This window comes from Rana temporaria, chromosome 6 (genome assembly GCF_905171775.1).
Source record: "Rana temporaria chromosome 6, aRanTem1.1, whole genome shotgun sequence".
In the NCBI taxonomy this organism is placed as follows: Eukaryota; Metazoa; Chordata; class Amphibia; order Anura; family Ranidae; genus Rana; species Rana temporaria.
The window spans coordinates 1098778-1121493 of NC_053494.1; the positions used below are offsets into that span (position 1 = coordinate 1098778).

General features: G+C 60.9%; 1 protein-coding gene across 1 annotated transcript; it reads left to right on the forward strand.

Moving 5' to 3' along the window:
* Positions 1 to 49: 49 nt before the first annotated feature.
* THOC6 (THO complex 6) lies at positions 50 to 22648 on the forward strand (the record flags this gene model as incomplete). Its single annotated transcript, XM_040355850.1, is given in 11 exon segments — positions 50 to 150; positions 1769 to 1884; positions 2849 to 2913; positions 3017 to 3120; positions 3468 to 3505; positions 4277 to 4325; positions 7030 to 7101; positions 16193 to 16295; positions 16401 to 16450; positions 16809 to 16871; positions 22538 to 22648. Coding segments are annotated over 11 exon segments (786 nt in total), but the record flags the coding sequence as incomplete, so codon positions are not given.
* Between the last annotated feature and the right edge of the window lie 68 nt (positions 22649 to 22716).

A 22716-nucleotide genomic window follows, 5' to 3' on the forward strand; every position in this document is an offset into this window, starting at 1 on the left:
AGACGTGACGTGCGTACGCTGTTCACGTGTTCCTCTGCGCGCCCCGCCCACCAATCACAGTCCGCCCTGATGTGACGTCATTACCCAGCGACGCTAACTTCCCGCCCACCGCACACCGAAGGATCACGTGACGTCATGTTACCGGCAGAGGTAAGAGATGTGATGTGACGTCAAATAGACGACCAAACCGGGCGGGATAGGAGAGGGGGGAGATGTCCTTATCTGGGGGGGGGATAGGAGAGGGGGAGATCTCCTTATCTGGGGGGGGATAGGAGAGGGGGAGATCTCCTTATCTGGGGGGGGGATAGGAGAGGGGGAGATCTCCTTATCTGGGGGGGGGATAGGAGAGGGGGAGATCTCCTTATCTGGGGGGGGGGATAGGAGAGGGGGAGATCTCCTTATCTGGGGGGGGATAGGAGAGGGGGAGATCTTCTTATCTGGGGGGGGGATAGGAGAGGGGGAGATCTTCTTATCTGGGGGGGGGATAGGAGAGGGGGAGATCTCCTCATCTGGGGGGGGATAGGAGAGGGGGAGATCTCCTTATCTGGGGGGGGATAGGAGAGGGGGAGATCTCCTTATCTGGGGGGGGGATAGGAGAGGGGGAGATCTCCTTATCTGGGGGGGGGATAGGAGAGGGGGAGATCTCCTTATCTGGGGGGGGGGGAGGAGAGGGGGAGGGCTCCTTATCTGGGGGGGGATAGGAGAGGGGGAGATCTTCTTATCTGGGGGGGGGATAGGGGAGGGGGAGATCTCCTCATCTGGGGGGGGATAGGAGAGGGGGAGATCTCCTTATCTGGGGGGGGGGATAGGAGAGGGGGAGATCTCCTTATCTGGGGGGGGGGATAGGAGAGGGGGAGATCTCCTTATCTGGGGGGGGGGATAGGAGAGGGGGAGATCTCCTCATCTGGGGGGGGATAGGAGAGGGGGAGATCTCCTTATCTGGGGGGGGGATAGGAGAGGGGGAGATCTCCTTATCTGGGGGGGGATAGGAGAGGGGGAGATCTCCTTATCTGGGGGGGGGGGGAATAGGAGAGGGGGAGATGTCCTTATCTGGGGGGGGGGATAGGAGAGGGGGAGATCTCCTCATCTGGGGGGATAGGAGAGGGGGAGATCTCCTCATCTGGGGGGATAGGAGAGGGGGAGATCTCCTTATCTGGGGGGGGGGATAGGAGAGGGGGAGATGTCCTCATCTGGGGGGATAGGAGAGGGGGAGATGTCCTTATCTGGGGGGGGGATAGGAGAGGGGGAGATGTCCTTATCTGGGGGGGGGATAGGAGAGGGGGAGATCTCCTTATCTGGGGGGGGGGGATAGGAGAGGGGGAGATGTCCTCATCTGGGGGGGGGATAGGAGAGGGGGAGATCTCCTTATCTGGGGGGGGGATAGGAGAGGGGGAGATCTCCTTATCTGGGGGGGGGGGGATAGGAGAGGGGGAGATGTCCTCATCTGGGGGGATAGGAGAGGGGGAGATCTCATCTGGAGGGGGAGATCTCCTAATTTTGGGGGGGATCTCCTCAGGGGATAGCTGGAGAGGGGGAGATCTCCTCGGGGGGGGGGGGGTAGATAGAGAGGGGGAGATCTCCTGGGGGGGGGTAGATGGAGAGGGGGAGATCTCTTTGGGGGGGGATAGACGGAGAGGGGGAGATCTCCTCGGGGGGGATAGAGGGGGGAGATCTCCTCGGGGGGGGGGGTAGATGGAGAGGGGGAGATCTCGGGAGGTGTATTTATGGTTCGGGGGGTGAATTCTCTTCTCTGGTGACTCCTCTGTAGATGGATTTCGGTCGCTCTCTGGAGCTCCTCCATATGACGGTGTTCAGTCAGTGCTTCTCTCCATGTGGAAAGTATTTGGCCGTTGGGAACAATCTGGGTGAAATCGGAGTGTTCAGGTGAGTCAAAAGGAGTGTTTACATGAGCCCAGCGGGTTGTTTAGGAGTGTGTTTAGTAAACCCGGTGGTGTGTGTAGGTGAATCCGGTGGGGTGGGGTGTTGGGTGAGTCCGGTGGTGTGGGGGGTTGGGTGAACCCGGTGGTGTGGGGGGTTGGGTGAGTCCGGTGGGGTGTTGGGTGAGTCCGGTGGGGTGTTGGGTGAGTCCGGTGGTGTGGGGTGAGTCCGGTGGTGTGGGGTGAGTCCGGTGGTGTGGGGGGTTGGGTGAGTCCGGTGGTGTGGGGTGTTGGGTGAGTCCGGTGGGGTGGGGTGAGTCTGGTGGTGTGGGGTGAGTCCGGTGGTGTGGGGGGTTGGGTGAGTCCGGTGGTGTGGGGTGTTGGGTGAGTCCGGTGGTGTGGGGTGTTGGGTGAGTCCGGTGGTGTGGGGGGTTGGGTGAGTCCGGTGGTGTGGGGTGAGTCCGGTGGTGTGGGGGGTTGGGTGAGTCCGGTGGTGTGGGGGGTTGGGTGAGTCCGGTGGTGTGGGGGGTTGGGTGAGCCCGGTGGTGTGGGGTGTTGGGTGAGCCCGGTGGTGTGGAGTGATGGGTGACCCCCGTGGTGTGGGGTATGTAGGTGACCCCCGTGGTGTGGAGTGATGGGTGACCCCCGTGGTGTGAGGTGTTGGGTGACCCCGGTGGGGTGTTGGGTGACCCCGGTGGGGTATGTAGGTGACCCCGGTGGTGTGGGGTGTTGGGTGAGTCCGGTGGTGTGGGGTGTTGGGTGAGTCCGGTGGTGTGGGGTGTTGGGTGAGTCCGGTGGTGTGGGGTGTTGGGTGAGTCCGGTGGTGTGGGGTGTTGGGTGAGTCCGGTGGTGTGGGGTGTTGGGTGAGTCCGGTGGTGTGGGGTGTTGGGTGAGTCCAGTAGTGGGCGGGTTGGGTGACCCCCGTGGTGTGGAGTGATGGTATCAGGCGGTTCTCTATCTCCTCTCCTCAGCCTCTCCTCCGCTCTCAGCTCCGAGGCCAAGGAAGAGCACAAGGAGCCCGCCGCTTTATTCCAAGGTGAGTAGCCGGGGGGGGTGGGGTTTGTGGATTCTTCCATCCCATGTAGTACCGCCCCCCATATAATGGAACATTCCAGTAATGGTGTCACCTCTGCCCTCAGCACACACAGGTCCCATCTACTGTCTGAGTTCTACAGAACGTCACCTGATCAGCGCCGGGGACAATGAAGTGAAGGGATGGCTGTGGACTGACCTGTGTAAAAAGGTGAATGCCCCTCCTCCTCCGTGCTTAGCGATCGGCCCCTCCTCCTCTGTGCTTAGCGATCGGCCCCTCCTCCTCTGTGCTTAGCGATCGGCCCCTCCTCCTCCTCCGTGCTTAGCGATCGGCCCCTCCTCCTCCGTGCTTAGCGATCGGCCCCTCCTCCTCCGTGCTTAGCGATCGGCCCCTCCTCCTCCGTGCTTAGCGATCGGCCCCTCCTCCTCCGTGCTTAGCGATCGGCCCCTCCGCGCCAAGTGTTCGGCCCCTCCTCCGTGTCTAGCGTTTGGCTCCGCCCCTCCATGTCTAGTGGTGTGTCAGTTGTGTGTCTCTCATCCCCCTCTCATGTCTTGTAGGGCTGTGTTCCGTCGTGGAGCCGCGTGGCCCCCAGCAGGTGAGTCCTGAGAATTGCAGCCGTGTCCATGATTGGCCGTCTCTGGGAATGGTGTCCATGATTGGCCGTCTCTGGGAATGGTGTCCATGATTGGCCGTCTCTGGGAACGGTGTCCATGATTGGCCGTCTCTGGGAATGGTATCCATGATTGGCCGTCTCTGGGAACGGTGTCCATGATTGGCCGTCTCTGGGAACGGTGTCCATGATTGGCCGTCTCTGGGAATGGTGTCCATGATTGGCCGTCTCTGGGAATGGTGTCCATGATTGGCCGTCTCTGGGAATGGTGTCCATGATTCGCCGTCTCTGGGAACGGTGTCCATGATTGGCCGTCTCTGGGAACGGTGTCCATGATTGGCCGTCTCTGGGAATGGTGTCCATGATTGGCCGTCTCTGGGAACGGTGTCCATGATTGGCCGTCTCTGGGAATGGTGTCCATGATTGGCCGTCTCTGGGAATGGTGTCCATGATTGGCCGTCTCTGGGAATGGTGTCCATGATTGGCCGTCTCTGGGAATGGTGTCCATGATTGGCCGTCTCTGGGAATGGTGTCCATGATTGGCCGTCTCTGGGAATGGTGTCCATGATTGGCCGTCTCTGGGAACGGTGTCCATGATTGGCCGTCTCTGGGAATGGTGTCCATGATTGGCCGTCTCTGGGAATGGTGTCCATGATTGGCCGTCTCTGGGAATGGTGTCCATGATTGGCCGTCTCTGGGAATGGTGTCCATGATTGGCCGTCTCTCATCTTCTCTCTGTGTTTTTTATTCCTCCAGGAACAATCTAGAAACTCCGGAAATCAACAGCCTGGTCCGGAACCCAGCGGTGAGAACCCGACACACTTCCCACTTCTATACAATTCCCTTCTTTCCAGGACATTGGCCCCCCCCAGCAGAGGAGCTTACACTCTAACGTCGGGGGTCCGGGTCATGTTATTCTGATCTCCTGGATATGGGGCAGACATGCCAGGTTTTCTGGACTCTACTCCAGGACTGGGAAATGGGAGTTCTCTTGGGAATTAGGCAGAGGACCTCATGGTAGATGGGGGGGGGGGGGTCTATTGTTTGCCAATAAGGAGTTTCCCGGGCCGGATGGATTGACAGCCGGGTTTTCTAAGCACTTTGAGGGTTGTGACCTATGCTGATGACGTGTCTTTTCCTCTCGGAGGAGGAGGGGGACTCAGTGAGGGAGCGGTATGCTCCCTCACCTCCACCCCTCTCTGCCAATCCCTCCACTGTCCTCCACCCCTCTCTGCCAATCCCTCCACTGTCCTCCACCCCTCTCTACCAATCCCTCCACTGTCCTCCACCCCTCTCTGCCAATCCCTCCACTGTCCTCCACCCCTCTCTGCCAATCCCTCCACTGTCCTCCACCCCTCTCTGCCAATCCCTCCACTGTCCTCCACCCCTCTCTACCAATCCCTCCACTGTCCTCCACCCCTCTCTACCAATCCCTCCACTGTCCTCCACCCCTCTCTGCCAATCCCTCCACTGTCCTCCACCCCTCTCTACCAATCCCTCCACTGTCCTCCACCCCTCTCTACCAATCCCTCCACTGTCCTCCACCCCTCTCTACCAATCCCTCCACTGTCCTCCACCCCTCTCTACCAATCCCTCCACTGTCCTCCACCCCTCTCTACCAATCCCTCCACTGTCCTCCACCCCTCTCTACCAATCCCTCCACCCCTCTCTACCAATCCCTCCACTGTCCTCCACCCCTCTCTGCCAATCCCTCCACTGTCCTCCACCCCTCTCTGCCAATCCCTCCACTGTCCTCCACCCCTCTCTACCAATCCCTCCACTGTCCTCCACCCCTCTCTACCAATCCCTCCACTGTCCTCCACCCCTCTCTACCAATCCCTCCACTGTCCTCCACCCCTCTACCAATCCCTCCACTGTCCTCCACCCCTCTCTACCAATCCCTCCACTGTCCTCCACCCCTCTCTACCAATCCCTCCACTGTCCTCCACCCCTCTCTACCAATCCCTCCACCCCTCTCTACCAATCCCTCCACTGTCCTCCACCCCTCTCTGCCAATCCCTCCACCCCTCTCTGCCAATCCCTCCACTGTCCTCCACCCCTCTCTACCAATCCCTCCACTGTCCTCCACCCCTCTCTACCAATCCCTCCACTGTCCTCCACCCCTCTCTACCAATCCCTCCACTGTCCTCCACCCCTCTCTACCAATCCCTCCACTGTCCTCCACCCCTCTCTACCAATCCCTCCACTGTCCTCCACCCCTCTCTACCAATCCCTCCACCCCTCTCTACCAATCCCTCCACTGTCCTCCACCCCTCTCTGCCAATCCCTCCACTGTCCTCCACCCCTCTCTGCCAATCCCTCCACTGTCCTCCACCCCTCTCTGCCAATCCCTCCACTGTCCTCCACCCCTCTCTGCCAATCCCTCCACTGTCCTCCACCCCTCTCTACCAATCCCTCCACCCCTCTCTACCAATCCCTCCACTGTCCTCCACCCCTCTCTGCCAATCCCTCCACTGTCCTCCACCCCTCTCTGCCAATCCCTCCACTGTCCTCCACCCCTCTCTACCAATCCCTCCACTGTCCTCCACCCCTCTCTACCAATCCCTCCACCCCTCTCTACCAATCCCTCCACTGTCCTCCACCCCTCTCTGCCAATCCCTCCACTGTCCTCCACCCCTCTCTGCCAATCCCTCCACTGTCCTCCACCCCTCTCTGCCAATCCCTCCACTGTCCTCCACCCCTCTCTGCCAATCCCTCCACTGTCCTCCACCCCTCTCTACCAATCCCTCCACCCCTCTCTGCCAATCCCTCCACCCCTCTCTACCAATCCCTCCACTGTCCTCCACCCCTCTCTGCCAATCCCTCCACTGTCCTCCACCCCTCTCTACCAATCCCTCCACTGTCCTCCACCCCTCTCTGCCAATCCCTCCACTGTCCTCCACCCCTCTGCCAATCCCTCCACTGTCCTCCACCCCTCTCTGCCAATCCCTCCACTGTCCTCCACCCCTCTCTGCCAATCCCTCCACTGTCCTCCACCCCTCTCTGCCAATCCCTCCACTGTCCTCCACCCCTCTCTGCCAATCCCTCCACTGTCCTCCACCCCTCTCTACCAATCCCTCCACTGTCCTCCACCCCTCTCTGCCAATCCCTCCACTGTCCTCCACCCCTCTCTGCCAATTCCCTCCACCCCTCTCTGCCAATCCCTCCACTGTCCTCCACCCCTCTCTGCCAATTCCTCCACCCCTCTCTGCCAATCCCTCCACTGTCCTCCACCCCTCTCTGCCAATCCCTCCACTGTCCTCCACCCCTCTCTGCCAATCCCTCCACCCCTCTCTGCCAATCCCTCCACTGTCCTCCACCCCTCTCTGCCAATCCCTCCACTGTCCTCCACCCCTCTCTGCCAATCCCTCCACTGTCCTCCACCCCTCTCTACCAATCCCTTATTCAGCATTGCACAGTGTTGGTGATAGAAGTCTTGTATGATATGTGATTTTATATGGGGGGTGTTGTTCTGGGGGTAACTTTCTCCTTTCTCCCCCCCCATACAGGACAATTCTCTTCTCCTGGGAGGAGGCAGCTGTCAGGTTCACGTTATGGATCTGGAGACCGGAGCATTCACCGTGAGTCCATCTGAGGTGTCGGTCCATGCTGTGGTCTGGGAGGGAGGGGGTCCCCCTGAGGTGTCGGTCCATGCTGGGGTCTGGGAGGGAGGGGGTCCCCCTGAGGTGTCGGTCCATGCTGTGGTCTGGGAGGGAGGGGGTCCCTCTGAGGTGTCGGTCCATGCCGTGGTCTGGGAGGGAGGGGGTCCCCCTGAGGTGTCGGTCCATACTGTGGTCTGGGAGGGAGGGGGTCCCCCTGAGGTGTCGGTCCATGCTGTGGTCTGGGAGGGAGGGGGTCCCCCTGAGGTGTCGGTCCATGCTGTGGTCTGGGAGGGAGGGGGTCCCCCTGAGGTGTCGGTCCATGCCGTGGTCTGGGAGGGAGGGGGTCCCCCTGGGGTGTCGGTCCATGCTGTGGTCTGGGAGGGAGGGGGTCCCCCTGAGGTGTCGGTCCATGCTGTGGTCTGGGAGGGAGGGGGTCCCCCTGAGGTGTCGGTCCATACTGTGGTCTGGGAGGGAGGGGGTCCCCCTGAGGTGTCGGTCCATGCTGTGGTCTGGGAGGGAGGGGGTCCCCCTGGGGTGTCGGTCCATGCTGTGGTCAGGGAGGGAGGGGGTCCCCCTGAGGTGTCGGTCCATGCTGTGGTCTGGGAGGGAGGGGGTCCCCCTGAGGTGTCGGTCCATGCTGTGGTCTGGGAGGGAGGGGGTCCCCCTGGGGTGTCGGTCCATGCTGTGGTCTGGGAGGGAGGGGGTGTCCCTGAGGTGTCGGTCCATGCTGTGGTCTGAGAGGACGGGGGTCCCCCTGAGGTGTCGGTCCATGCTGTGGTCGGGGAGGGAGGGGGTCCCCCTGAGGTGTCGGTCCATGCTGTGGTCTGAGAGGGAGGGGGTCCCCCTGAGGTGTCGGTCCATGCTGTGGTCTGAGAGGACGGGGGTCCCCCTGAGGTGTCGGTCCATGCCGTGGTCTGGGAGGACGGGGGTCCACCTGAGGTGTCAGTCCATGCTGTGGTCTGAGAGGACGGGGGTCCCCCTGAGGTGTCGGTCCATGCTGTGGTCGGGGAGGGAGGGGGTCCCCCTGAGGTGTCGGTCCATGCTGTGGTCTGGGAGGGAGGGGGTCCCCCTGAGGTGTCGGTCCATGCCGTGGTCTGGGAGGACGGGGGTCCACCTGAGGTGTCAGTCCATGCTGTGGTCTGAGAGGACGGGGGTCCCCCTGAGGTGTCGGTCCATGCTGTGGTCTGGGAGGGAGGGGGTCCCCCTGAGGTGTCGGTCCATGCTGTGGTCTGGGAGGGAGGGGGTCCCCCTGAGGTGTCGGTCCATGCTGTGGTCTGGGAGGGAGGGGGTCCCCCTGAGGTGTCGGTCCATGCTGTGGTCTGGGAGGGGGGTGTCCCTGAAGTGTCGGTCCATGCTGTGGTCTGGGAGGGAGGGGGTGTCCCTGAGGTGTCGGTCCATGCTGTGGTCTGGGAGGGAGGGGGTCCCCCTGAGGTGTCGGTCCATGCTGTGGTCTGGGAGGGAGGGGGTCCCCCTGAGGTGTCAGTCCATGCTGTGGTCTGAGAGGACGGGGGTCCTCCTGAGGTGTCGGTCCATGCTGTGGTCTGAGAGGACGGGGGTCCCCCTGAGGTGTCGGTCCATGCTGTGGTCTGGGAGGGGGGTGTCCCTGAGGTGTCGGTCCATGCTGTGGTCGGGGAGGGAGGGGGTCCCCCTGAGGTGTCGGTCCATGCTGTGGTCTGGGAGGAGGGGGGTCCCCCTGAGGTGTCGGTCCATGCTGTGGTCTGGGAGGGAGGGGGTCCCCCTGAGGTGTCGGTCCATGCTGTGGTCTGGGAGGGAGGGAGTCCCCCCTGAGGTGTCAGTCCATGCTGTGGTCTGGGAGGGAGGGGGTCCCCCTGAGGTGTCGGTCCATGCTGTGGTCTGGGAGGGAGGGGGTCCCCCTGAGGTGTCGGTCCATGCTGTGGTCTGGGAGGGAGGGGGGTCCCCCTGAGGTGTCGGTCCATGCTGTGGTCTGGGAGGAGGGGGTCCCCCTGAGGTGTCGGTCCATGCTGTGGTCTGGGAGGGAGGGGGTCCCCCTGAGGTGTCAGGTCCATGCTGTGGTCTGGGAGGGAGGGGGTCCCCTGAGGTGTCAGTCCATGCTGTGGTCTGGGAGGGAGGGGGTCCCCCTGAGGTGTCGGTCCATGGCTGTGGTCTGGGAGGGAGGGGGTCCCCCTGAGGTGTCGGTCCATGCTGTGGTCTGGGAGGGAGGGGGTCCCCCTGAGGTGTCGGTCCATGCTGTGGTCTGGGAGGGAGGGGGTCCCCCTGAGGTGTCAGTCCATGCTGTGGTCTGGGAGGGAGGGGGTCCCCCTGAGGTGTCGGTCCATGCTGTGGTCTGGGAGGGAGGGGGGTCCCCTGAGGTGTCGGTCCATGCTGTGGTCTGGGAGGGACGGGGGTCCCCCTGAGGTGTCGGTCCATGCTGTGGTCTGGGAGGGAGGGGGTCCCCCTGAGGTGTCGGTCCATGCTGTGGTCTGGGAGGGAGGGGGTGTCCCTGAGGTGTCGGTCCATGCTGTGGTCTGGGAGGGAGGGGGTCCCCCTGAGGTGTCGGTCCATGCTGTGGTCTGGGAGGGAGGGGGTGCCCCTGAGGTGTCGGTCCATGCTGTGGTCTGGGAGGGAGGGGGTGTCCCTGAGGTGTCGGTCCATGCTGTGGTCTGGGAGGGAGGGGGTCCCCCTGAGGTGTCGGTCCATGCTGTGGTCTGAGAGGGAGGGGGTCCCCCTGAGGTGTCGGTCCATGCTGTGGTCTGGGAGGGAGGGGGTCCCCCTGAGGTGTCGGTCCATGCTGTGGTCTGGGAGGGAGGGGGTCCCCCTGAGGTGTCGGTCCATGCTGTGGTCTGGGAGGGAGGGGGTCCCCCTGAGGTGTCGGTCCATGCTGTGGTCTGGGAGGACGGGGGTCCCCCTGAGGTGTCGGTCCATGCTGTGGTCTGGGAGGGAGGGGGGTCCCCCTGAGGTGTCGGTCCATGCTGTGGTCTGGGAGGGAGGGGGTCCCCTGAGGTGTCGGTCCATGCTGTGGTCTGGGAGGGGGGGGGTGGCCCTGAGGTGTCGGTCCATGCTGTGGTCTGGGAGGGAGGGGGTCCCCCTGAGGTGTCGGTCCATGCTGTGGTCTGGGAGGGACGGGCTCCCCCTGAGGTGTCGGTCCATGCTGTGGTCTGGGAGGGAGGGGGTCCCCCTGAGGTGTCGGCCATGCTGTGGTCTGGGAGGGAGGGGGGTCCCCCTGAGGTGTCGGTCCATGCTGTGGTCTGGGAGGGAGGGGGTCCCCCTGAGGTGTCGGTCCATGCCGTGGTCTGGGAGGGAGGGGGTCCCCCTGAGGTGTCGGTCCATGCTGTGGTCTGGGAGGGAGGGGGTCCCCCTGAGGTGTCGGTCCATGCTGTGGTCTGGGAGGGGGGTGTCCCTGAGGTGTCAGTCCATGCTGTGGTCTGGGAGGGAGGGGGTCCCCCTGAGGTGTCGGTCCATGCTGTGGTCTGAGAGGACGGGGGTCCCCCTGAGGTGTCGGCCCATGCTGTGGTCGGGGAGGGAGGGGGTCCCCCTGAGGTGTCGGTCCATGCTGTGGTCTGGGAGGGGGGGGTCCCTGAGGTGTCAGTCCATGCTGTGGTCTGGGAGGGAGGGGGTCCCCTGAGGTGTCGGTCCATGCTGTGGTCTGGGAGGGAGGGGGTCCCCCTGAGGTGTCGGTCCATGCTGTGGTCTGGGAGGGGGGGGTCCCCTGAGGTGTCGGTCCATGCTGTGGTCTGGGAGGGAGGGGGTGTCCCTGAGGTGTCGGTCCATGCTGTGGTCGGGGAGGGAGGGGGTCCCCCTGAGGTGTCGGTCCATGCTGTGGTCTGGGAGGGAGGGGGGTCCCCTGAGGTGTCGGTCCATGCTGTGGTCTGGGAGGGAGGGGGTCCCCCTGAGGTGTCGGTCCATGCTGTGGTCTGGGAGGGAGGGGGTCCCCCTGAGGTGTCGGTCCATGCTGTGGTCTGAGAGGACGGGGGTCCCCCTGAGGTGTCGGTCCATGCTGTGGTCTGGGAGGGAGGGGGTCCCCCTGAGGTGTCGGTCCATGCTGTGGTCTGGGAGGGAGGGGGGTGTCCCTGAGGTGTCGGTCCATGCTGTGGTCTGGGAGGGAGGGGGTGCCCCTGAGGTGTCGGTCCATGCTGTGGTCTGGGAGGGAGGGGGGTGTCCCTGAGGTGTCGGTCCATGCTGTGGTCTGGGAGGGAGGGGGTCCCCCTGGGGTGTCGGTCCATGCTGTGGTCTGGGAGGGACGGGCTCCCCCTGAGGTGTCGGTCCATGCTGTGGTCTGAGAGGACGGGGGTCCCCCTGAGGTGTCGGTCCATGCTGTGGTCTGGGAGGGAGGGGGTCCCCTGAGGTGTCGGTCCATGCTGTGGTCTGGGAGGGAGGGGGTCCCCCTGAGGTGTCGGTCCATGCTGTGGTCTGGGAGGGAGGGGGTCCCCCTGAGGTGTCGGTCCATGCTGTGGTCTGGGAGGGACGGGCTCCCCCTGAGGTGTCGGTCCATGCTGTGGTCTGGGAGGGAGGGGGTCCCCCTGAGGTGTCGGTCCATGCTGTGGTCTGGAGGGAGGGGGTCCCCCTGAGGTGTCGGTCCATGCTGTGGTCTGGGAGGGAGGGGGTCCCCCTGAGGTGTCGGTCCATGCTGTGGTCTGGGAGGGAGGGGGTCCCCCTGAGGTGTCGGTCCATGCTGTGGTCTGGGAGGGAGGGGGTCCCCCTGAGGTGTCGGTCCATGCTGTGGTCTGGGAGGGAGGGGGTCCCCCTGAGGTGTCGGTCCATGCTGTGGTCTGGGAGGGAGGGGGTCCCCCTGAGGTGTCGGTCCATGCTGTGGTCTGGGAGGGAGGGGGTCCCCCTGAGGTGTCGGTCCATGCTGTGGTCTGGGAGGGAGGGGGTCCCCCTGAGGTGTCGGTCCATGCTGTGGTCTGGGAGGGAGGGGGTCCCCCTGAGGTGTCGGTCCATGCTGTGGTCTGGGAGGACGGGGGTCCCCCTGAGGTGTCGGTCCATGCTGTGGTCTGGGAGGGAGGGGGTCCCCCTGAGGTGTCGGTCCATGCTGTGGTCTGGGAGGGAGGGGGTCCCCCTGAGGTGTCGGTCCATGCTGTGGTCTGGGAGGGAGGGGGTCCCCCTGAGGTGTCGGTCCATGCTGTGGTCTGGGAGGGAGGGGGGTCCCCTGAGGTGTCGGTCCATGCTGTGGTCTGGGAGGGAGGGGGTCCCCCTGAGGTGTCGGTCCATGCTGTGGTCTGGGAGGGAGGGGGTCCCCCTGAGGTGTCGGTCCATGCTGTGGTCTGGGAGGGAGGGGGTCCCCCTGAGGTGTCGGTCCATGCTGTGGTCTGGGAGGACGGGGGTGTGCCTGAGGTGTCGGTCCATGCTGTGGTCTGGGAGGGAGGGGGTCCCCCTGGGGTGTCGGTCCATGCTGTGGTCTGGGAGGGACGGGCTCCCCCTGAGGTGTCGGTCCATGCTGTGGTCTGAGAGGACGGGGGTGTCCCTGAGGTGTCGGTCCATGCTGTGGTCTGGGAGGGAGGGGGTCCCCCTGAGGTGTCGGTCCATGCTGTGGTCTGGGAGGGAGGGGGTCCCCCTGAGGTGTCGGTCCATGCTGTGGTCTGGGAGGGAGGGGGTCCCCCTGAGGTGTCGGTCCATGCTGTGGTCTGGGAGGGAGGGGGTCCCCCTGAGGTGTCGGTCCATGGTGTGGTCTGGGAGGGAGGGGGTCCCCCTGAGGTGTCGGTCCATGCTGTGGTCTGGGAGGGAGGGGGTCCCTCTGAGGTGTCGGTCCATGCTGTGGTCTGGGAGGGAGGGGGTCCCCCTGAGGTGTCGGTCCATGGTGTGGTCTGGGAGGGACGGGCTCCCCCTGAGGTGTCGGTCCATGCTGTGGTCGGGGAGGGAGGGGGTCCCCCTGAGGTGTCGGTCCATGCTGTGGTCTGGGAGGACGGGGGTCCCCCTGAGGTGTCGGTCCATGCTGTGGTCTGAGAGGGAGGGGGTCCCCCTGAGGTGTCGGTCCATGCTGTGGTCTGGGAGGGAGGGGGTCCCCCTGAGGTGTCGGTCCATGCTGTGGTCGGGGAGGGAGGGGGTCCCCCTGAGGTGTCGGTCCATGCTGTGGTCTGGGAGGGAGGGGTCCCCCTGAGGTGTCGGTCCATGCTGTGGTCTGGGAGGGAGGGGGTCCCCCTGAGGTGTCGGTCCATGCTGTGGTCTGGGAGGGAGGGGGTCCCCCTGAGGTGTCGGTCCATGCTGTGGTCTGGGAGGGAGGGGGTCCCCCTGAGGTGTCGGTCCATGGTGTGGTCTGGGAGGGAGGGGGTCCCCCTGAGGTGTCAGTCCATGCTGTGGTCTGGGAGGGAGGGGGTCCCCCTGAGGTGTCGGTCCATGCTGTGGTCTGGGAGGGAGGGGGTCCCCCTGAGGTGTCGGTCCATGCTGTGGTCTGGGAGGGAGGGGGTCCCCCCTGAGGTGTCAGTCCATGCTGTGGTCTGGGAGGGAGGGGGACCCCCTGAGGTGTCAGTCCATGGTGTGGTCGGGGAGGGAGGGGGTCCCCCTGAGATGTCAGTCCATGCTGTGGTCTGGGAGGGAGGGGGTCCCCCTGAGGTGTCGGTCCATGCTGTGGTCTGGGAGGGAGGGGGTCCCCCTGAGGTGTCGGTCCATGCTGTGGTCTGGGAGGATGGGGGTCCCCCTGAGGTGTCGGTCCATGCTGTGGTCTGGGAGGGAGGGGGTGTCCCTGAGGTGTCGGTCCATGCTGTGGTCTGGGAGGGAGGGGGTCCCCCTGAGGTGTCGGTCCATACTGTGGTCTGGGAGGGAGGGGGTCCCCCTGAGGTGTCGGTCCATACTGTGGTCTGGGAGGGAGGGGGTCCCCCTGAAGTGTCGGTCCATGCTGTGGTCGGGGGTCCCCCTGAGGTGTCGGTCCATGCTGTGGTCTGGGAGGGAGGGGGTCCCCCTGAGGTGTCGGTCCATGCTGTGGTCTGGGAGGGAGGGGGTCCCCCTGAGGTGTCGGTCCATGCTGTGGTCTGGGAGGGAGGGGGTCCCCCTGAGGTGTCGGTCCATGCTGTGGTCTGGGAGGGAGGGGGTCCCCCTGAGGTGTCGGTCCATGCTGTGGTCTGGGAGGGAGGGGGTCCCCCTGAGGTGTCGGTCCATGCTGTGGTCTGGGAGGGAGGGGGACCCCCTGAGGTGTCGGTCCATGCTGTGGTCTGGGAGGGAGGGGGTCCCCCTGAGGTGTCGGTCCATGCTGTGGTCTGGGAGGGAGGGGGTCCACCTGGGGTGTCGGTCCATGCTGTGGTCTGGGAGGGAGGGGGACCCCCTGAGGTGTCGGTCCATGCTGTGGTCTGGGAGGGAGGGGGTCCCCTGAGGTGTCGGTCCATGCTGTGGTCTGGGAGGGAGGGGGTCCCCCTGAGGTGTCGGTCCATGCTGTGGTCTGGGAGGGAGGGGGGTCCCCCTGAGGTGTCGGTCCATGCTGTGGTCTGGGAGGGAGGGGGTCCCCCTGAGGTGTCGGTCCATGCCGTGGTCTGGGAGGGAGGGGGACCCCCTGAGGTGTCGGTCCATGGTGTGGTCTGGGAGGGAGGGGGTCCCCCTGAGGTGTCGGTCCATGCTGTGGTCTGGGAGGGAGGGGGTCCCCCTGAGGTGTCGGTCCATGCTGTGGTCTGGGAGGGAGGGGGTCCCCCTGAGGTGTCGGTCCATGCTGTGGTCTGGGAGGGAGGGGGTCCCCCTGAGGTGTCGGTCCATGCTGTGGTCTGGGAGGGAGGGGGTCCCCCTGAGGTGTCGGTCCATGCTGTGGTCTGGGAGGGAGGGGGGTCCCCCTGAGGTGTCGGTCCATGCTGTGGTCTGGGAGGGAGGGGGTCCCCCTGAGGTGTCGGTCCATGCTGTGGTCTGGGAGGGAGGGGGTCCCCCTGAGGTGTCGGTCCATGCTGTGGTCTGGGAGGGAGGGGGGTCCCCCTGAGGTGTCGGTCCATGCTGTGGTCTGGGAGGGAGGGGGTCCCCCTGAGGTGTCGGTCCATGCTGTGGTCTGGGAGGGAGGGGGTCCCCCTGAGGTGTCGGTCCATGCTGTGGTCTGGGAGGGAGGGGGTCCCCCTGAGGTGTCGGTCCATGCTGTGGTCTGGGAGGGAGGGGGTCCCCCTGAGGTGTCGGTCCATGCTGTGGTCTGGGAGGGAGGGGGTCCCCCTGAGGTGTCGGTCCATGCTGTGGTCTGGGAGGGAGGGGGTCCCCCTGAGGTGTCGGTCCATGCTGTGGTCTGGGAGGGAGGGGGGTCCCCCTGAGGTGTCGGTCCATGCTGTGGTCTGGGAGGGAGGGGGTCCCCTGAGGTGTCGGTCCATGCTGTGGTCTGGGAGGGAGGGGGTCCCCCTGAGGTGTCGGTCCATGCTGTGGTCTGGGAGGGAGGGGGGTCCCCTGAGGTGTCGGTCCATGCTGTGGTCTGGGAGGGAGGGGGGTCCCCTGAGGTGTCGGTCCATGCTGTGGTCTGGGAGGGAGGGGGGTCCCCTGAGGTGTCGGTCCATGCTGTGGTCTGGGAGGGAGGGGGGTCCCCTGAGGTGTCGGTCCATGCTGTGGTCTGGGAGGGAGGGGGGTCCCCTGAGGTGTCGGTCCATGCTGTGGTCTGGGAGGGAGGGGGTTCCCCTGAGGTGTCGGTCCATGGTGTGGTCTGGGAGGGAGGGGGTCCCCTGAGGTGTCGGTCCATGCTGTGGTCTGGGAGGGAGGGGGGTCCCCCTGAGGTGTCGGTCCATGCTGTGGTCTGGGAGGGAGGGGGTCCCCCTGAGGTGTCGGTCCATGCTGTGGTCTGGGAGGGAGGGGGTCCCCCTGAGGTGTCGGTCCATGCTGTGGTCTGGGAGGGAGGGGGTCCCCCTGAGGTGTCGGTCCATGCTGTGGTCTGGGAGGGAGGGGGTCCCCCTGAGGTGTCGGTCCATGCTGTGGTCTGGGAGGGAGGGGGTCCCCTGAGGTGTCGGTCCATGCTGTGGTCTGGGAGGGAGGGGGTCCCCCTGAGGTGTCGGTCCATGCTGTGGTCTGGGAGGGAGGGGGTCCCCCTGAGGTGTCGGTCCATGCTGTGGCGGATCAGTATAACATTGGTGTTCCCTGTGTGATCTGATGTTCTGCCTCTAGATGGCGCTCTATGGATTAATAGATTATTGATCGGTATAACACTGTTTGTGATCGGATGTTCCACCTCTAGATGGCGCTCCAGGGACACGAGGACTACATCCATTGTCTGGCATTGCGGGAGCAGCAGAGAGAATGTGTGTCGGGGAGTGAGGACGGCTCGGTCCGGCTCTGGGGTGAGTGACGTGGGGGGGCGCAGGGAGGTGGGGGAGGGGGGCGCAGGGAGGTGGGGGGGGTCTCCCTCTCAGACATTATTACTGATCATTGTATTCTATTATCAGATCTCCGGACCGGATCACAGACCCACAAGATCGAGGTGTATAAATACGAGGTACACACCCCTTCCTCCTCTCTATGGCCCCCCCCCCATTACCTTCCTCATCTCTGCACCCCCCCTCACCTTCCTCATCTCTGCACCCCCCCCCTCACCTTCCTCATCTCTTCCCCCCCCCCCCCCTTTACCTTCCTCATCTCTTCCCCCCCCCCCCCTTTACCTTCCTCATCTCTATCGCACCCCCCCTCTCTGCTATCATTGTCTCTATTGCCCCCTCACCTTCCTTATCTCTGCACCCCACCCCTCCCCCTGCCTTCCTCATCTCCCCGCCTTCATCTCTGTCCCCCACCTTCATCGTCTCTGTCAGCCCCATAGCTCCGCCCACCTCTCTGTCTCACCCTCCTTTATTTCCTAGGAGTGTGCCCGGCCGCAGTACGGGAAGTGGATCAGCTGCCTGGCCACGGACTCTGATTGGATGGTGAGTGCGGGCTTATTTTCTATCTGGGATTGGAGGAGAGGGTGTGGGAGGAGTTCCAGGGGGGGGGGGGGGGACTGTAGTGGACCAATAGATGGCCTGCGGAAGTTGATGAGAGAGGGAGAGTTCCAGGGAGGACTGTGATTATATTATGTTCTCTGGGATTGGGGGAGAGGGTGTGGGAGGAGTTCCAGGGAGGACTGTGACTATATTCTGTTCTCTGGGATTGGAGGAGAGGGTGTGGGAGGAGTTCCAGGGAGGACTGTGACTATATTATGTTCTCTGGGATTGGAGGAGAGGGTGTGGGAGGAGTTCCAGGGAGGACTCTGATTATATTATGTTCTCTGGGATTGGAGGAGAGGGTGTGGGAGGAGTTCCAGGGAGGACTCTGATTATATTATGTTCTCTGGGATTGGAGGAGAGGGTGTGGGAGGAGTTCCAGGGAGGACTCTGATTATATTATGTTCTCTGGGATTGGGGAGAGGGTGTGGGAGGAGTTTCAGGGAGGACAGTGATTATATAATGTTCTCTGGGATTGGGGGGAGAGGGTGTGGGAGGAGTTCCAGGGAGGACTGTGATTATATAATGTTCTCTGGGATTGGGGGAGAGGGTGTGGGAGGAGTTCCAGGGAGGACTCTGATTATATTATGTTCTCTGGGATTGGGGGAGAGGGTGTGGGAGGAGTTCCAGGGAGGACTCTGATTATATAATGTTCTCTGGGATTGGGGGAGAGGGTGTGGGAGGAGTTTCAGGGAGGACAGTGATTATATTATGTTCTCTGGGATTGGGGGAGAGGGTGTGGGAGGAGTTTCAGAGAGGACAGTGATTATATTATGTTCTCTGGGATTGGAGGAGAGGGTGTGGGAGGAGTTTCAGGGAGGACAGTGAATATATAATGTTCTCTGGGATTGGGGGAGAGGGTGTGGGAGGAGTTCCAGGGAGGACAGTGATTATATTATGTTCTCTGGGATTGGAGGAGAGGGTGTGGGAGGAGTTCCAGGGAGGACAGTGATTATATTATGTTCTCTGGGATTGGAGGAGAGGGTGTGGGAGGAGTTCCAGGGAGGACTCTGATTATATTATGTTCTCTGGGATTGGGGGAGAGGGTGTGGGAGGAGCTCCAGGGAGGACTCTGATTATATTATGTTCTCTGGGATTGGGGGAGAGGGTGTGGGAGGAGTTTCAGAGAGGACAGTGATTATATTATGTTCTCTGGGATTGGAGGAGAGGGTGTGGGAGGAGTTCCAGGGAGGACTGTGACTATATTATGTTCTCTGGGATTGGAGGAGAGGGTGTGGGAGGAGTTTCAGGGAGGACAGTGAATATATAATGTTCTCTGGGATTGGGGGAGAGGGTGTGGGAGGAGTTCCAGGGAGGACAGTGATTATATTATGTTCTCTGGGATTGGAGGAGAGGGTGTGGGAGGAGTTCCTGGGAGGACTTTGATTATATAATGTTCTCTGGGATTGGAGGAGAGGGTGTGGGAGGAGTTCCAGGGAGGACTCTGATTATATAATGTTCTCTGGGATTGGAGGAGAGGGTGTGGGAGGAGTTCCAGGGAGGACTGTGATTATATTATGTTCTCTGGGATTGGAGGAGAGGGTGTGGGAGGAGTTCCAGGGAGGACTGTGATTATATTATGTTCTCTGGGATTGGAGGAGAGGGTGTGGGAGGAGTTCCAGGGAGGACAGTGATTATATTATGTTCTCTGGGATTGGAGGAGAGGGTGTGGGAGGAGTTCCAGGGAGGACTCTGATTATATTATGTTCTCTGGGATTGGAGGAGAGGGTGTGGGAGGAGTTCCAGGGAGGACTCTGATTATATTATGTTCTCTGGGATTGGGGGAGAGGGTGTGGGAGGAGTTCCAGGGAGGACTCTGATTATATTATGTTCTCTGGGATTGGGGGAGAGGGTGTGGGAGGAGTTTCAGGGAGGACAGTGATTATATTATGTTCTCTGGGATTGGGGGAGAGGGTGTGGGAGGAGTTTCAGAGAGGACAGTGATTATATTATGTTCTCTGGGATTGGAGGAGAGGGTGTGGGAGGAGTTTCAGGGAGGACTGTGACTATATTATGTTCTCTGGGATTGGAGGAGAGGGTGTGGGAGGAGTTTCAGGGAGGACAGTGAATATATAATGTTCTCTGGGATTGGGGGAGAGGGTGTGGGAGGAGTTCCAGGGAGGACAGTGATTATATTATGTTCTCTGGGATTGGAGGAGAGGGTGTGGGAGGAGTTCCAGGGAGGACAGTGATTATATTATGTTCTCTGGGATTGGAGGAGAGGGTGTGGGAGGAGTTCCAGGGAGGACTGTGATTATATAATGTTCTCTGGGATTGGGGGAGAGGGTGTGGGAGGAGTTCCAGGGAGGACTCTGATTATATTATGTTCTCTGGGATTGGGGGAGAGGGTGTGGGAGGAGCTCCAGGAAGGACTCTGATTATATTATGTTCTCTGGGATTGGGGGAGAGGGTGTGGGAGGAGTTTCAGAGAGGACAGTGATTATATTATGTTCTCTGGGATTGGAGGAGAGGGTGTGGGAGGAGTTCCAGGGAGGACTGTGACTATATTATGTTCTCTGGGATTGGAGGAGAGGGTGTGGGAGGAGTTTCAGGGAGGACAGTGAATATATAATGTTCTCTGGGATTGGGGGAGAGGGTGTGGGAGGAGTTCCAGGGAGGACTGTGATTTATATTCTGTTCTCTGGGATTGGAGGAGAGGGTGTGGGAGGAGTTCCAGGGAGGACTCTGATTATATAATGTTCTCTGGGATTGGAGGAGAGGGTGTGGGAGGAGTTCCAGGGAGGACTGTGACTATATTATGTTCTCTGGGATTGGGGGAGAGGGTGTGGGAGGAGTTCCAGGGAGGACTCTGATTATATAATGTTCTCTGGGATTGGAGGAGAGGGTGTGGGAGGAGTTCCAGGGAGGACAGTGATTATATTATGTTCTCTGGGATTGGAGGAGAGGGTGTGGGAGGAGTTCCTGGGAGGACTTTGATTATATAATGTTCTCTGGGATTGGAGGAGAGGGTGTGGGAGGAGTTCCAGGGAGGACTCTGATTATATAATGTTCTCTGGGATTGGAGGAGAGGGTGTGGGAGGTGTTCCAGGGAGGACAGTGATTATATTATGTTCTCTGGGATTGGAGGAGAGGGTGTGGGAGGAGTTCCAGGGAGGACTGTGATTATATTATGTTCTCTGGGATTGGAGGAGAGGGTGTGGGAGGAGTTCCAGGGAGGACTCTGATTATATTATGTTCTCTGGGATTGGAGGAGAGGGTTTGGGAGGAGTTCCAGGGAGGACTGTGATTATATTATGTTCTCTGGGATTGGGGGAGAGGGTGTGGGAGGAGTTCCAGGGAGGACAGTGATTATATTATGTTCTCTGGGATTGGAGGAGAGGGTGTGGGAGGAGTTCCAGGGAGGACTCTGATTATATTATGTTCTCTGGGATTGGGGGAGAGGGTGTGGGAGGAGTTCCAGGGAGGACTCTGATTATATAATGTTCTCTGGGATTGGAGGAGAGGGTGTGGGAGGAGTTCCAGGGAGGACTGTGATTATATTATGTTCTCTGGGATTGGAGGAGAGGGTGTGGGAGGAGTTCCAGGGAGGACAGTGAATATATAATGTTCTCTGGGATTGGAGGAGAGGGTGTGGGAGGAGTTCCAGGGAGGACTCTGATTATATTATGTTCTCTGGGATTGGGGGAGAGGGTGTGGGAGGAGTTCCAGGGAGGACTCTGATTATATTATGTTCTCTGGGATTGGGGGAGAGGGTGTGGGAGGAGCTCCAGGGAGGACTCTGATTATATTATGTTCTCTGGGATTGGGGGAGAGGGTGTGGGAGGAGTTCCAGGGAGGACTCTGATTATATTATGTTCTCTGGGATTGGGGGAGAGGGTGTGGGAGGAGCTCCAGGGAGGACTCTGATTATATTATGTTCTCTGGGATTGGAGGAGAGGGTGTGGGAGGAGTTCCAGGGAGGACAGTGAATATATTATGTTCTCTGGGATTGGGGGAGAGGGTGTGGGAGGAGTTCCTGGGAGGACTCTGATTATATTATGTTCTCTGGGATTGGAGGAGAGGGTGTGGGAGGAGTTCCAGGGAGGACTGTGATTATATTATGTTCTCTGGGATTGGAGGAGAGGGTGTGGGAGGAGTTCCAGGGAGGACTCTGATTATATTATGTTCTCTGGGATTGGAGGAGAGGGTGTGGGAGGAGTTTCAGGGAGGACAGTGATTAGATTATATTCTCTGGGATTGGGGGAGAGGGTGTGGGAGGAGTTCCAGGGAGGACAGTGATTATATTATGTTCTCTGGGATTGGGGGAGAGGGTGTGGGAGGAGTTCCAGGGAGGACTCTGATTATATTATGTTCTCTGGGATTGGAGGAGAGGGTGTGGGAGGAGTTCCAGGGAGGACTGTGATTATATAATGTTCTCTGGGATTGGAGGAGAGGTGTGGGAGGAGTTCCAGGGAGGACTCTGATTATATTATGTTCTCTGGATTGGAGGAGAGGGTGTGGGAGGAGTTTCAGGGAGGACAGTGATTAGATTATATTCTCTGGGATTGGGGGAGAGGGTGTGGGAGGAGTTCCAGGGAGGACAGTGATTATATTATGTTCTCTGGGATTGGGGGAGAGGGTGTGGGAGGAGTTCCTGGGAGGACTCTGATTATATTATGTTCTCTGGGATTGGAGGAGAGGGTGTGGGAGGAGTTCCAGGGAGGACTGTGATTATATTATGTTCTCTGGGATTGGAGGAGAGGGTGTGGGAGGAGTTCCAGGGAGGACTCTGATTATATTATGTTCTCTGGGATTGGAGGAGAGGGTGTGGGAGGAGTTTCAGGGAGGACAGTGATTAGATTATATTCTCTGGGATTGGGGGAGAGGGTGTGGGAGGAGTTCCAGGGAGGACTCTGATTATATTATGTTCTCTGGGATTGGGGGAGAGGGTGTGGGAGGAGTTCCAGGGAGGACTCTGATTATATTCTGTTCTCTGTTTGGGATTTGGGGGAGGAGCTCTGGCATTACACAGTAATATAAATGACAACCATAAAAAGGAGAGCAATTTATTATGTAGGTAGAAAGTCCCAAAGAATGTAAGAACAACAAAGTCCTATAACCCATAAGAGGTGAGGGCGGCACTGCGTCCGATCCTGACGTCTTTCTGTGGTAACGCGTTTCGAGGTGCTGCCTCTTTGTCAAACTAAAAAGATTTCAGCTTGACAAAGAGAGGCTGCGCCTCGAAATGCGTTACTACCGAGACGTCATGACGCTCCCAGTCTCCAGGAAGTTACATAAGGTTTCCTATGAACACCGGCTCCGGCGCAGTTGATGGTCGCTTCAGCGTGCGTCCTCTTTCTATTGGCTGTGTCTCTGCCATACCCTTCTGGATTGGCCTCCAGCTGGGAGGCCGGATGTCCACCTTTCTACACCACACAGCGGCTTCTGGAGACCGGATTCGGATTGGCCAGTTCTTCATTGGAGTTTCTTCTCTGCCTCCTTACCATCCATCTGAGATCTGGGGGTCGGCCTCAGTGAGCGGAGCCCCCTGTCTGTCTGCTGAGGACCCGGGTTATAGGACGTCTGTTCTTCCATTCTATAGAACATTGCGGTCTGTCTTTGTTACCTGTACTATTGTGTTCTCTGTGATTGGATCTGTTCTCTTCCAGGTGTGTGGTGGGGGCCCCATGCTGTCTTTGTGGCATCTTCGTTCTGTGACACCGACTACCATATTCCCCATTCAGGAGAGCCAACAGCAAGTCATGTTCTACCAGGATCTGGTGAGAAGCTTTTCTACACCCCCTCACCTGTCTGCTGCACACTGCACCGCCCCCTCTCACCTGTCTGC